At 42.4% G+C, this 16,363-nt stretch overlaps 1 protein-coding gene across 1 annotated transcript in view; it reads left to right on the forward strand.

Moving 5' to 3' along the window:
- The window catches only part of LOC115197581 (copine-8-like), an 86,312-nt gene that overhangs the window by 28,055 nt on the left and 41,894 nt on the right, over window positions 1-16,363 (forward strand). Inside the window, exons 3-5 of the mRNA XM_029759239.1 lie at window positions 6,250-6,296; window positions 7,438-7,541; window positions 12,322-12,361. Coding sequence (XP_029615099.1) covers window positions 6,250-6,296; window positions 7,438-7,541; window positions 12,322-12,361 — 191 coding nt within the window. The remainder of the gene's footprint in view (window positions 1-6,249; window positions 6,297-7,437; window positions 7,542-12,321; window positions 12,362-16,363) is intronic.

A 16,363-nucleotide genomic window follows, 5' to 3' on the forward strand; every position in this document is an offset into this window, starting at 1 on the left:
GCTATTATAAACTGCTTACCAATGTAATTAGAGCAATAAAAATGCATGTTTTGTCATACCCATGGTATACAGTCTGATATACCACGGCTGTCAGCCAATCAGCATTCAGGGCTCGAACCACCCAGTTTATAATACCATAAAAATCTATGTTAGAGTTTACATAGCTGGCCATAAATGGATGTTGCATTTTACTTTATGGGTTGGTTATGTAGGCTTGAGTGACAAAGTTACAGACCCACCAATATCATACCCCCAAGACATGCTAACCTCTCATCATTACAATATCAGGGGAGGTTAGCATTTTATATCATACCCCCAAGACATGCTAACCTCTCATCATTACAATATCAGGGGAGGTTAGCAATTGTTTTTTGGGGGGGGTATGACATTTATGCCTCTGTAACTTTCTCACTCATCATTATTCACAATTCATTCAGGATTACCCCGTAATCCCGGTAGTGTAATATTTGATAAAATACTTTGTGAATTTCACCAGGTTCATATATAATATAGCATGCTGATTTGTTATTATGCATGCCTGCATCCTGGGAGTAGGGGAGTTTGTACTTGCGTTTTGCCCTGTCTGCTCATGTTCAAACCATTCTGATGCACTATGAGAGATAGGGACGCTTTTTCTGTCATCTTCAGAAAAGTTAGATTCCTTTAATCACAAAGCCATGACACACAGTGTTTTGTTCATGAAAAATGTTGGATATTTAGAGTTTACTTATAAGTGGATGATATTGTCAAGATGTAATTGTACTTTTTAGGATGATATTAACATTCTGAATTCAACATGTGGTTACTAGCTCGCTAAGGTATTGTATGTGCGAACGATGGCTAGCTCCTTGACTGATCCCAGTCCTTTGTATTGTACATCTGTTGTAGAAAGAGGCGATGATTGGCAGAACATATGTGCTCTACAAATGTTTAGTCTTTTATTTTGGATGCAGGTATGTGGTTTTATCTACAGTGCATTCGGAAAGTATTCAGACCCCTTTACTTTTTCCACATTTTGTTACGTTACAGACTTATTGTAAAATGTATTAAATAAAAAATGTTCCTCATCAATCTATACACAATACCCCATAATGACAAAGCCAAAACAGGTTTTAATTTTTTTTTTCAAACGTATTAAAAATAAAAGGTAGGTATTCAGACCCTTTGCTATGAGACTCAACATTGAGCTCAGGTGTATCCTGTTTCCATTGATCATCCTTGAGATGTTTCTACAACATTATTGGAGTCCACTTGTGGTAAATTCAATTGATTGGACATGATTTGGAAAGGCACACACCTGTCTATATAAGGTCCTACAGATGACAGTGCATGTCAGAGCAAAAACCAAGCCATGAGTCGAAGGAATTGTCTGTAGAGTTCCGAGACAAGATTGTGTCGATAAACAAATCTGGACAAGGGTACCAAAAAATGTCTGCAGCATTGAAAGTCCCTAAGAACATAGTGGCCTCCATCATTCTTAAATGTAAGAAGTTTGGAACCACCAAGACTCTTCCTAGATCTGGCCGCCTGGCCAAACTGAGCAATCGGGGGAGAAGGGCCTTGGTCAGGGAGGTGACCAAGAACCCAATGATCACTGACAAAGCTCCAGAGTTCTACTGTGGAGATGAGAGAACCTTCCAGAAGGACAAACATCTCTGCAGCATTCTAGAGGCTGTAATCGCTGCCAAAGGTGCTTCAACAAAGTACTGAGTAAAGGGTCTGAATACTTATGTAAATGGTATATTTTATAAAAACCTGTTTTTGCTTTGTCATTATGGGGTATTGTGTGCAGATTGATGAGGATTTGTTTTGTTTTTATCCATTTTAATATAAGCTGTAACGTATCAAAATGTGGAAAAAGTCAAGGGGTCAATGTCCTGATACTTTTGGAGCTCACTGTATTAGCCTACTCTGTTGATGATTTTGTTGTCATGGACGACTGATTGGGCTCATTGCTTCCAGTTGAAAAATAAATGCTGCTCTCATGGAATGAAATACTTTGAGCACTACTGAAAAGTGCTATTTTTAATTTGAAAAATGTATGCTGTAAACTGCATTTGCTATAGGACTATTGTTTAAGTTTTTGTTGGTGAAACTTTGATACCTCCCTGATTTGCAGCTGTTTAAATATATCAAAAGTGCGCAAGTTTGAGCATGTGATGTCCAGTTTTTTTATCAGCAGAAATTAGATTGAGCAATAAAAGCCTCTCTCGTGTTCTTCTTAAGTTTAACTTGTTGTTGACAGTATGGAGCACAATACCATGGAGGAGATTAGAAGGGAGGAACTCCCTCAAACCTTTATTCCATAGACTGGGCTCCGCACTATGCAGCTGTTGCAAGAGCGCATTTTGTCACTGGCTGTCCACTGGATGCAAAAACAATGATTGATAGGCAGCTTAAACTACCACATTATGTAAGGCACAAATAGCTAAATGAGAGAGCAGCAGTGGGATTCACATCAATGCGCTATGTAGATAACAATAATATGTGATATCTGCTAGGCTACACCACTGCTGTTGTCCTTACCTCCAAGCGTTTAGTGAAGAGGGATAATCTTCAGATGTAGACAGCATTCGCACCATTGGAAGACATACACTACATGGCCAAAAGTATTCGGAGACCCCATCAAATTAGTGGATTTGACTATTTCATCCGCATTCAGACAGCTGAACTCAACTGCATTACATGACGTTACATGACAGTACATGACAGTACATGACAGTACATTACAGTATATTACACTACATTACACTACATACACAAATCATAACCACAACATTCAGCTGGAACCCTATTTAACCATGAAAACATGCATGTCTTGGCCACTGAGGTAACTACTAGAGAATGGGCATTTCTCCAGAGCTCATTTTGCTAGCAGACATACAGAGCTAGCGAGGGCAGGCAGAGTAGAATCACTCTTGTTGATTCTATGGACAGAGGCCATTGAAGCCCTCTCAGGGGTAGTGATCATGGTCAGTCAGGTGGAATGGGGGCTCTGACCCCACTGATTCTGATGAGGTGTATTTTGATTTGAACACCCCTCCCTGTAGAAGGAATTGGCTCAGATTACAGTAGTATGCGCTAGACTGTATTAAAACAGATTGTTTTGGGACACTAAATCTGTGCGTGTATGTGTGTGTATTTTTAAACAAAATACCTTCATAGCTGTTTATTTTGGTCCATATATTTGGGTGTATAAGTCCTCAACCGTATGATAGGTCCAACAGTCAATTTCATGCTCTTCTAAAGGTTCGCGGTGGGATTCAGACCCAGGGCCTCAAGCTTAATGATGAGCTTGGAAGGTACTCGGGTGTTGAATGCTGAGCTATAGTCAATGAACAGCATTCTGACATAGGTTTTCCTCTTTGTCCAGATGGGATAGGGTAGTGTGCAGTGCGATGGCGATTGCATTGTCTGTGGATCAATTGGGGAGGTAAGCAAATTGAAGTGGGTCTAGGGTATCAGGTAAGGTAGAGGTGATGTGATCCTTGACTAGTCTCTCAAAGCACTTCATGATGACAGAAGTGAGTGCTACAGTGCGATAGTCATTTAGTTCAGTTACCTTTGCTTTCTTGGGTACAGGAATAATGGTGGACATCTAGAAGCATGTGGGACAGCAAACTTGGATAGGGAGAGATTGAATATGTCCAATAACACTCCAGCCAGCTGGTCTGCGCATGCTCTGAGGACGCGGCTAGGGTTGCTGTCTGGGACGGCAGCCTTGCAAGGGTAAACACGCTTAAATGTCTTACTCACGTTGGCCACGGAGAAGGAGAGCCCACAGTCCTTGGTAGCAGGCTGCGTCGGTGGCACTGTGTTACCCTCAAAGTGGGCGAAGAAGGTGTTAACTTGTCCGAAAGCAAGACGTCGGTGTCCGTGACATGGCTGGTTTTCCATTTGTAGTCCGTGATTGTCTGTAGACCCTGCAACATACGTCTTGTGTCTGAGCCGTTGAATTGCAACTCCACTTTGTCTCTATACTGACTCAAACAGGAAGTACCCGTGCTAACGATTATAGGAGAAGTTGTACCCACTTGTGGAAGGAATAACTACACTGTTTACATTCTGCCATATTCCCAGTCACCTTGCCATGGTTAAATGCGGTGGTTTGCACTTTCAGTTTTGCGCGAATGCTGCCATCTATCCATGGTTTCTGGTTAGGGTAGGTTTTAATAGTCACAGTGGGTACAACTTCTCCTATACACTTCCTGATAAACTCAGTCACAGTATCAGTATAATCGTCAATGTTATTATCGGAGGCTACCCAGAACATATCCTAGTCTTTGTGATCAGAACAATCTTGAAGTGTGGATTCTGATTGGTCAGAATCCAGCGTTGAATAGTCCTTAGCACGGGTACTTCCTGTTTGAGTTTCTGCCTATAGGAAGGGATGAGTAAAATGGAGTCGTGGTCAGATTTGCGGAAAGGAGGGCGGGGGAGGGCCTTATAGGCATCTCGGAAGTTGGAGTAGCAGTGGTCGAGTGTTTTAGCAGAACGAGTACTACAGTCAATATGTTGATAGAACTTCGGCATCCTTTTTCTCAAATTTGCTTTGTTAAAATCCCCAGCTACAATACATGCGGCCTCAGGATATGTGGTTTCCAGTTTGTATAATGTCCAGTGAAGTTCTTTGAGGGCCGTCATGGTATCTGCTTGAGGGGGGTTATACACGGCTGTGACTATAACCGAAGAGAATTATCTTGGGAGATAATACAGTCGGGATTTGATTGTAAGGTATTCTATGTCGGGTGAACAAAAGGACCTGAGTTTCTGTATGTTATCACAATCACACCATGAGTCGTTAATCATGAAACATACACCCCAGCCCTTCTTCTTCCCAGAGAGATATTTATTATTGTGTTTCCCAAAGGCGTGCACATTTCAGTTTTTACACTAGCACTTACACAACTGATTCTCATCAAAGGCTTGATTATGAGTCTGCTACTTTGTTAGTGCTCGGGAAATATCAAAATGTGCACCCCTTGGGTCACCAGGACCAGGATGCAGAAACACGCCTTAGCATTTTAGCACTTTCAACTCTGTTCCTTTTTTTGTCCTTTCTCTTCGAAAAAATCTTCATTGCTGCCTGGGAGGCAGAGTTACACTGACATTTACATTAATTAGGAACAGAGCTTTCCTCTCATGATGTCATAGCCTAGGAGATAGAATGTTATCTTCCAGGTTTTCTTATGCTGTGTTTCCTCTGTCTTTTTACTGTTGTTTTAACTGCTGTTTCCTCTGTCTTTTTACTGTTGTTTTAAATGCTGTTTCCTCTGTGTTTTTACTGCTGTTTTAACTGCTGTTTCCTCTGTGTTTTAACTGCTGTTTCCTCTGTGTTTTAACTGCTGTTTACTCTGTGTTTTAACTGCTGTTTCCTCTGTGTTTTAACTGCTGTTCCCTATGTGTTTTAACTGCTGTTTTAACTGCTGTTTCCTCTGTGTTTTAACCCCAGTTTCTTCTGTGTTTTAACCCCAGTTTCCTCTGTGTTTTAACTGCTGTTCCCTCTGTGTTTTAACTGCTGTTTTGACTGCTGTTTCCTCTTTGTTTTAACTGCTGTTTCCTCTGTGTTTTTACTGCTGTTTTAACTGCTGTTTCCTCTGTGTTTTAACTCCAGTTTCCTCTGTGTTTTAACTGCTGTTTCCTATGTGTTTTAACTGCTGTTTCCTCTGTGTTTTTACTGCTGTTTTAACTGCTGTTTCCTCTGTGTTTTAATGCCAGTTTCCTCTGTGTTTTAACTGCTGTTTCCTCTGTGTTTTTACTGCTGTTTTAACTGCTGTTTCCTCTGTGTTTTAACTCCAGTTTCCTCTGTATTTTAACTGCTGTTTCCTCTGTGTTTTAACTGCTGTTTCCTCTGTGTTTTAACTGCTGTTTCCTCTGTGTTTTTACTGCTGTTTTAACTGCTGTTTCCTCTGTGTTTTAACTCCAGTTTCCTCTGTGTTTTAACTGCTGTTTCCTCTGTGTTTTTACTGCTGTTTTAACTGCTGTTTCCTCTGTGTTTTAACTCCAGTTTCCTCTGTGTTTTAACTGCTGTTTCCTCTGTGTTTTAACTGCTGTTTCCTCTGTGTTTTTACTGCTGTTTTAACTGCTGTTTCCTCTGTGTTTTAACTCCAGTTTCCTCTGTGTTTTAACTGCTGTTTCCTCTGTGTTTTAACTGCTGTTTCCTCTGTGTTTTAACTGCTGTTTCCTCTGTGTTTTAACTGCTGTTTTACACAGGCTTTTCCTTTTGTTTTCTTCCTCTCCTCTTGACAGTTTGTGTGCTGTACACTCAAGGAATCTCCAACAGGGAATGGAGAGAGGTGAGTTGAGGTGAGGGGGAGAGGTGAGTTGAGGTGAGGGGGGAGAGGTGAGTTGAGGTGAGGGGGAGAGGTGAGTTGAGGTGAGGGGGAGAGGTGAGTTGAGGTGAGGGGGGAGAGGTGAGTTGAGGTGAGGGGGAGAGGTGAGTTGAGATGAGGGGGGAGAGGTGAGTTGAGGTGAGGGGGAGAGGTGAGTTGAGGTGAGGGGGGAGAGGTGAGTTGAGGTGAGGGGGGAGAGGTGAGTTGAGGTGAGGGGGGAGAGATGAGTTGAGGTGAGGTGAGGGGGGAGGGGAGAGGTGAGTTGAGATGAGGGGGGAGAGGTGAGTTGAGGTGAGGGGGGAGAGGTGAGTTGAGGTGAGGGGGAGAGGTGAGTTGAGGTGAGGGGGGAGAGGTGAGTTGAGGTGAGGGGGAGAGGTGAGTTGAGGTGAGGGGGGAGAGATGAGTTGAGGTGAGGGGGAGAGGTGAGTTGAGGTGAGGGGGGAGAGATGAGTTGAGGTGAGGGGGAGAGGTGAGTTGAGGTGAGGGGGGAGAGGTGAGTTGAGGTGATGGGGAGAGGTGAGTTGAGGTGAGGGGGAGAGGTGAGTTGAGGTGAGGGGGGAGAGGTGAGTTGAGGTGAGGGGGAGAGGTGAGTTGAGGTGAGGGGGGAGAGGTGAGTTGAGGTGAGGGGGAGAGGTGAGTTGAGGTGAGGGGGGAGAGATGAGTTGAGGTGAGGTGAGGGGGGAGGGGAGAGGTGAGTTGAGGTGAGGGGGGAGAGGTGAGTTGAGGTGAGGGGGAGAGGTGAGTTGAGGTGAGGGGGGAGAGATGAGTTGAGGTGAGGTGAGGGGGGAGGGGAGAGGTGAGTTGAGGTGAGGGGGGAGAGGTGAGTTGAGGTGAGGGGGGAGAGGTGAGTTGAGGTGAGGGGGGGAGGTGAGTTGAGGTGAGGGGGGAGAGATGAGTTGAGGTGAGGTGAGGGGGGAGGGGAGAGGTGAGTTGAGGTGAGGGGGGAGAGGTGAGTTGAGGTGAGGGGGGAGAGGTGAGTTGAGGTCAGGGGGGAGAGGTGAGTTGAGGTGAGGGGGGAGAGGGTCCAAGGCTCTGTGAGTATTGCCTCATTCATTTTAAATCAATACAAACCAGTGGCTGTTTCTCCTTCTCTCTTTCATTCTAGTTTAGTCGGACAGAGGTGATAGACAACACACTGAATCCAGACTTTGTCCGTAAATTCCTCCTGGACTACTTCTTTGAGGAGAGGCAGAATCTCCGCTTTGACCTGTGAGTATGCACGTGTGTGTGTCTGTTTTGTTTAGAGAGGGTGAGTTAGTGAGAGTTAGTGAGGTGAGTTAGTGTGTGTACATGAACATGTGTGGTTGAGAGAGAGTGGTGCTGTGTGTGAGTCTGTAAGCACAAGTTGTTACGAATAAAATATTTATAAAGTGAGAGAATAGTGTTCACCTTTTAAATAAATAAAAATTCATACGAATGTCAATAACATAACTTTATGAATTCCCCTTGTTAATAAGATGTTTTGTAACATAATACGGTCATGGGAAAAAAGTTAAAAAGGTCGATATTGAAATACTCATGACGTTCATCATTTTTTGGAATTCATAAATGCATGTCAATTCAATTGTGGTCTTATCTCAGAGCACATCATATGGTTTAAATTGTGGTCTTATCTCAGAGCACATCATATGGTTTAAATTGTGGTCTTATCTCAGAGCACATCATATGGTTTAAATTGTGGTCTTATCTCAGAGCACATCATATGGTTTAAATTGTGGTCTTATCTCAGAGCACATCATATGGTTTAAATTGTGGTCTTATCTCAGAGCACATCATATGGTTTAAATTGTGGTCTTATCTCAGAGCACATCATATGGTTTAAATTGTGGTCTTATCTCAGAGCACATCATATGGTTTAAATTGTGGTCTTATCTCAGAGCACATCATATGGTTTAAATTGTGGTCTTATCTCAGAGCACATCATATGGTTTAAATTGACATCATTGGTCCTTTATGTAACATAGTGTATGCTATAGCTTGGAAAAGAAACATGTGGGTGACAACATAAAGCTGCTTGTCTCCAACATTTGGACTGTTTTCCACAGGAAATGTAGCCTGCTTCATGTTTTGTTTCCTTGCCGCAATACAGCTAAGTGCCTGCCTTAGTGTTTAGTTGAAGAGAGTATGAGTAAGTGTGTGTTAAGTTTGAGAGACAGAGCGCGAGGGTGTGTGTGTGTTTGGGTTAGGAGGGGGAGTTAGTGAGGATGATGGAGGGTGTGTTGGTAGCTTAGCGGACTCTGTTGTCAGTGGCTGAGCATCAGGCTGTATGACAATCTACAGTGATGGCCCTCTAATGGCTCTCAGCAAAGAGTGGTTGCCGAGGCGCTCTCACACACTCCCGACACGCACGCACACACACACACACACACACACACACACACACACACACACACACACACACACACACTCCCGACACGCACGCACGCACGCACACACACACGCACACACACACGTATACACACACACACACACTCACACATGCAGACACACACATATACATGCACACCCCTACACGCAGAAGCTGCCCGAGGGCATCCTCTCTGACAAATATATATGTGTACTTTTTCCCTTGTCATTATATGAATCATTTATGAAGATTTGTGAGTGACCGAGGCAAAGACGAATAGTACATAAGGTGCACCTGTGCATTCTGCCGTCTGCGGGCCCGGTGGCGTAACAATGTTCCCTAGTCTTATGGAATTACATTTGTACCAACATGGTACTGTATCATCTCTCTCAGCTGTGACATGGCACCTTGTCTGTAGAGACAATTATACACACCATCACACATGCACACACGTGCAGAGGCGCACGTACAGGCACACACACACACACACACATGCACACACATGCGTGCACTCATGCACAGAAACAGGCACGCATACACACACGCAAAGTGAAAACACCTGAGCAATTGATTAAGGAGCGGGATATACTGTATTCAAATAAAACAGGTTTCTTTTTGAAAAGCTGGTGGATACATTTCAGTATACAAGTTGTTTTTATAGTTTTATGAAGAAGCTACGTTCTTTTGTCTGATTGTTTATAACCATTGACGCTGACGGCCAGGCCTTTTTGTAAAATGGTACTCTGATTTTCCACAATCAGTGGTTACATTTACATTTTAGTCATTTAGCAGACACTCTCATCCAGAGCCACTTACATTTAGTTCAGATAGCTGGGTGGGACAAACACATATCACAGTCATACACTCTTAGAAAAAAGGGTTCAAAAAGGGTTATTTGCGGAGGTATTGAATGGTTCAACCTAGAATCTTTAACATCATAAGAACCATTTTTGGAAGTAAGGGTTCTTTGACGATTCTTTGGAAGGCACAAAGGATTCTTTGGAAGACAAGAAGGGTTCCGCATAGAACTACATTTCATGATTCCCAGCATGCTCTATTGCAGGGTGATTTTAAGAATTGTTTGTTCTAATATCTGTGTTTTTGCATGTACATTGATTGATTGATTGATTGATAGATACATTTTATGCTACACAAAGAAATATAGCATACAATTTTCTAAACTAATCCAATCTGTTAGTAGTTGGACTTATTGCATCCGTTACTGAGATGGTTGTTCCAGTTTAGATGATTGAGGTAGTCTTCCCTACCCTGGCAGTCATTCTGAATGCAGATTGAGGGTGATAAAACATTTCACTTGATGGATATCCTAACTCTGGCTGGATTCCAATAAGAATTAAACATCACTTGGCAAGCCAGAATAGTGAAGGGAAAGGGGTTACCTAGTCAGTTGTACAACTGAATGCATCTTCCACATTTAACCCAACCCCTCTGAATAAGAGAGGAGCAGAGAGCTGCCTTAATCGACATCCACGGCACCCAGGGAACAGTGAGTTAACTGCCTTGCTCAATGGGCAGAACGACAGAGTTTTACCTTGTCAGCTTGGGGATTCGATCCAGCAACCTTTCGGTTACAGGCCCAACGCTCCTAACCGCCAGTCTACCTGCCTCAAGTGTGACTTGCAGGCCTGATGTGGCCCGTAAACCAGGAGTTTCCTAACATCACTGTGTTAGGGTATAAGATGGCCTCAAAGAAAGGCCTTATGATATATGTGCAGTTCCACATTTTTATTTGGATTTCATGTAATGGACATACACAAAGTAGTCCAAATTGGTGAAGTGAAATTATTTTTTTGTATTGTTTAAAAAAATGTACAATAATTTAAAAGAAAAAAAAGAAAGTGATGTGTGCACATTTATTCTTTTTGCTATGAAGCCCCTAAATAAGATCTGGTGCAACCAATTACCTTCATGAGTCACATAATTTGTTAAATAAAGTCCACCTGTGTGTAATCTAAGTATCACATGATTTGTCACATGTTCTCAGTATATATACACCTGTTCTAAAAGGCCCCAGAGTCTGCAACACCACTAAGGGGCACCACCAAGCAAGCAACACCATGAAGACCAAGGAGCTCTCCAAACAGGTCAGGGACAAAGTTGTGGAGAAGTACAGATCAGGGTTGGGTTATAAAAAAAAATCTGAAACTTTGAACATGCCACGGAGCACCAATTAATCCATTATTAAATAAATGGAAAGAATATGGCACCACAACAAACCTGCCAAGGGAGGGCCGCCCACCAAAATTCACAGACCAGGCAAGGAGGGCATTAATCAGAGAGGCATCAAAGAGACCAAAGATAACCCTGAAGGAGCTGCAAAGCTCCACAGCGGAGATTGGACTATCTGTCCATAGGACCACTTTAAGCCGTACATTCCACAGAGCTGGGCTTTATGGAAGAGTGGCCAGAAAACGAGAACACCATCCCCACAGTGAAGCATGGGGGTGGCAGCATCATGCTGTGGGAATGTTTTTCATCGGCAGGGACTGAGAAACTGGTCAGAATTGAAGAAATGATGGATGCCGCTAAATACAGGGAAATTCTTGAGGGAAACCTGTTTCAGTCATCAAGAGATTTGAGACTGGGATGGAGGTTCACCTTCCAGCAGGTCAATGACCCTAAGCATACTGCTAAAGCAACACTCGAGTGGTTTAAGGGGAAACATTTAAATGTCTTAGAATGGCCTCGTCAAAGCCCAGACCTCAATCCAATTGAGAATCTGTGGTATGACTTAAAGATTGCTGTACACCAGCGGAACCCATCCAACTTGAAGGAGCTGGAGCAGTTTTTCCTTGAAGAATGGGCAACAATCCCAGTGGCTAGATGTGCCTAGTTTATAGAGACATACCCCAAGAGACTTGCAGCTGTAATTGCTGCAAAAGGTGGCTCTACAAAGTATTGACTTGGGGGGATGAATAGTTACGCACACTCAAGTTTTCAGTTTTTTTGTCTTATTTCTTGTTTGTTTCACAATAAAAAATATTTTGCATCATCAAAGTGGTAGGCATGTTGTGTAAATCAAATAAATACAAACCCCCCAAAAATCTATTTTAATTCCAGGTTATAAGGCAACAAAATAGGAAAAATGCCAAAGGGGGTAAATACTTTCGCAAGTTATTGTAATTGTCATAAATAATTGATTTTGAAAGGCTGGTAGAACCGTTCATAGAGGGTTCTAGGAAGAACCTTTAGAGGATGAAAGGGTTCTTGGTATAATCCTTCATAGAGGGTTTTAAGAATAACCCTTCATAGAGAGTTCTAGATAGAACCATTCACAGGGGGTTCTATGAAGATCCCTACATAAAGAGTTGTAGGTAGAACCCTCCACATAGGGTTCTACCTACCACCAAAAAGGATTCTACCTAAAACTCTCTATGAAGGGTACAAACCGAAGAACCCTACATGGTTCAACTTACCACCTTTTTTTCTCTAAGAGTGTTGTAAGAACATTTTTCCTCAATAAAGTAGCTGTCAGCAAAGTCAGAGCTAGTAATGGGGGGAAAAAGTCAAGTGTGAGTGTTATTTCACGAAAGGTCATTCTAATAAAAAAAATATATATATTCTTTACTAGTTTTTTTAATTAGATTTTTTTATTATGTGTCGTTTCCTGTTTCTCTCCAGGTATGACCTCGACTCGAAAAGCGACAACCTGTCTAAACATGTGAGTTGCCTTTTTCCTCTCCTGTATAACCACTCTGTCTGTTCAGTAATGCTCTCATAGGACAAATACAGATAGTCTCTAGAACTCCTTCCAGTCCCAAACCATATCACAGACACGATGCCAGGTGATGACCAAACTGCTAGTCTCTGGCTAGGCTACCACTGTAGTTCTATGGTGGCTGTGACTTTATCAAGAGCTCCTCTCTCCATCCGTCCACACATCCAGCAGAGTAGCCCCAGCTCCCCAGGAAGCCCCCAGGCTAACACTGAAAGCACTGAGCACACAGAGTCACTCTCAGTATGATGACTGAGGACGCTTGGATGCGCCCTGTCGCCACTGCAGATGTGGGGGATTGAAGATATGGCACGCAGCGTTAGCTTGGCTTCCATTGTCTATCCACGTTTCCACGTTCTCTCCATAATAGCTGCCTGCCCGCCCACCCACGGCGCTAAAAATAAATGCGAACTGAAAACGCGTAAAAGTACAATATCTCTCTTGGCAGCATCCACCGATGCGAAGACGGGGACGGTAGGGAGACCCATCACAGCAGATGTTTTTCTCTGGCCATATTGTTTCCATACCTCGAGCTGATTGGACTGGGGAACGCTGACCACGTTTCACGGATAGAGAACAGTAATGCACAATTAACTAGTCTTTATGTTGTTTTCTAATACGTCATGTAACTCCCTGACCATGCATTTCAGATCAGATTTCCTATTGGTTGAACCATTTTGTCATCTGATGGTTTTTAGGGCTTTGGTAGCCTAGCAGAGACTTGGCCTATTCTCCAGAGGTTTGCTGGTCTGTTGTCTTCAGTACAAACCTGCCCCTCTCTGCCTCTAGAGGAAAGCTTACCCCACCGCTAGCCCATCCTGCATATCATATTAGTGACACCACAGACCCCCAGGAATTCTAAAATCTGCACTGAAGGAGGAATGGCTTTTTTCTACACTCTCTCTCTCTCTCTCTCGCTCTCTAGCTCTCTCTCTCTCTCTCTCTAGCTCTCTCTCTAGCTCTCTCCGAAGAAGAAGATAGTTTTTGTCATTTTTAGCAAGAGGCCCTGACTGCACGGTGGGACGGGGAGGGGAGGAGCGATCATCACCGACCGGCAGAATAGATCCTAGGAGCAGCTTTCTGCCCGCTGGACCAAACACAGCTCATCTGTCAAGTGCATTTATTCTACACAAAGCAGAGCCAGCCAGGCCCAGTAGCACTGCATGTTACAAGTCCTCACTCTCATAAACAGTCCTCACTCTCATAAACACAGCTAGTTTCATTTCATGGCCCCAACCCAAAGGCCCTGTGCAAACAACACCATGCACACAAAACACTACTACCCTCTCTACTTGTGTTGCCAAGCAACCATGGCATAATTGGCAGAGAGTGCCAGAAAGTCCAATGCGCTGTGTATTAGTGTCAAATGGTCAAAGCCATGTAGAGTCACATGTAGGCACCATGGCCCAGTTGGTTAGGGCATGGTTGAGGCGCTTACAGGACCAAGTTTTAGGGTTGATTCTCCATGTATGTTACCTGTATGTGTTACCTGTATCTTACCTGTATGTGTTACCTGTGTGTTACTTATATGTTACCTGTACGTGTTACCTATGTGTTATCTGTACGTTGTGTTACATGTATGTCACCTATATGTTACTTGTATGTGTTACCTGTATGTTACCTATATGTTACTTGTATGTGTTACCTATATGTTACCTCTATGTGTTACCTGTATGTTGCAATACCTGTATGTGTTACATGTATGTTGCCTATATGTTACGTGTATATGTTACCTTCATCTGTACAAACAATAGTACGCAAGTATAAACACCATGGGACCACGCGGCTGTCATACCGCTCAGGAAGGAGACGCGTTCTGTCTCCTAGAGATGAACGTTCTTTAGTGCAAAAAGTGCAAATCAATCCCAGAACAACAGAAAAGGACCTTGTGAAGATGCTGGAGGAAACAGGTACAGAAGTATCTATATCCACAGTAAAACGAGTCCTATATCGACATAACCTAAAAGGCCGCTCAGCAAGGAAGAAGCCACTGCTCCAAAACCGCCATAAAAAAGCCAGACTACGGTTTGCAACTGCACATGGGGACAAAGATCGTACTTTTTGGAGAAATGTCCTCTGGTCTGATGAAACAAAAATAGAACTGTTTGGCCATAATCACCATCGTTATGTTTGGAGGAAAAAGGGGGAGGCTTGTCAGCCGAAGAACACCATCCCAACCGTGAATCACAGGGGTGGCAGCATCATGTTGTGGGGGTGTTTTGCTGCAGGAGGGACTGGTGCACTTCACAAAATAGATGGAATCATGAGGTAGGAAAATGATGTGGATATATTGAAGCAACATCTCAAGACATCAGTCAGGAAGTTATTATAGCTTGGTCGCAAATGGGTCTTCCAAATGGACAATGACCCCAATCATCCTTCCAAAGTTGTATCAAACTGGCTTGGACAACAAAGTCAAGGTATTGGAGTGGCCATCACAAAGCCCTGACCTCAATCCCATAGAAAATGTGTGGGCAGAACTGAAAAAGCATGTGCGAGCAAGGAGACCTACAAACCTGACTCAGTTACACCAGCTCTGTCAGGAGGAATGGGCCAAAATTCACCCAACTTATTGTGGGAAGCTTGTGGAAGGCTATCCGAAACATTTGACCCAAGTTAAACAATTTAAAGGCAATGCTACCAAATACTAATTGAGTGCATGTAAACTTCTGACCCACTGGGAATGTGATGAAAGAAATAAAAGCTGAAATAAATAATTTTCTGTACTATTATTCTGACATTTCACATTCTTAAAATAAGTGGTGATCCTAACTGACCTAAGACGGGGAATTTTTACGAGGATTAATTGTCAGGAATTTTGAAAAAATAGGTTTTAATGTATTTGGCTAAGGTGTATGTAAACTTCTGACTTCAACTTTATATGTTACCTGTATGTTACCTGTATGTGTTATCTATGTGTTACCTATATGTTAAAAAATACCTGTATGTGTTATCTATATGTTACCTGTATGTGTTACCTGTATGTTAAAATACCTGTATGTGTTATCTATATGTTACCTGTATGTGTTACCTATGTGTTACCTGTATGTTACAATACCTGTATGTGTTACATGTATGTTACCTGTATGTGTTACCTATGTGTTACCTGTATGTTACAATACCTGTATGTGTTACCTATGTGTTACCTGTATGTTACAATACCTGTATGTGTTACATGTATGTTACCTGTATGTTACAATACCTGTATGTGTTACCTATGTGTTACCTATATGTTACAATACCTGTATGTGTTACCTATGTGTTACCTATGTATTACCTGTATGTTACAATACCTGTATGTTTTACCTATGTGTTACCTGTATGTTACAATACCTGTATGTGTTACCTATATGTTACCTGTATGTTACAATAACTGTATGTGTTACCTATGTGTTACCTATATGTTAAAATACCTGTATGTTACCTATATGTTACCTGTATGTTACAATACCTGTATGTGTTACCTATGTGTTACCTATATGTTACAATACCTGTATGTGTTACCTATGTGTTACCTATGTGTTACCTGTATGTTACAATACCTGTATGTTACCTATATGTTACCTGTATGTTACAATACCTGTATGTGTTACCTATGTGTTACCTATGTGTTACCTATATGGTAAAATACCTGTATGTGTTACCTATATGTTACCTGTATGTTATAATACCTGTATGTGTTACCTATATGTTACCTGTATGTTATAATACCTGTATGTGTTACCTATATGTTACCTGTATGCTACCTGTATGTGTTACCTGAATTTATCATTATGTTCATCATGCCTTGTAGTCTGATCTCAAGGTCCTCATCATGTATGGATGTCATTATTCATCATATATAGTATGTATGAACAGGGAAACTTGACAAAAACATTGGTCCAAACATTAATATCCTGCTGTTGTCATGGTAGTGGCTAAGCCAGGCTCTTGAGTGTTTAGGGGTTA

This window comes from Salmo trutta, chromosome 7 (genome assembly GCF_901001165.1).
Source record: "Salmo trutta chromosome 7, fSalTru1.1, whole genome shotgun sequence".
Taxonomy (NCBI): Eukaryota; Metazoa; Chordata; class Actinopteri; order Salmoniformes; family Salmonidae; genus Salmo; species Salmo trutta.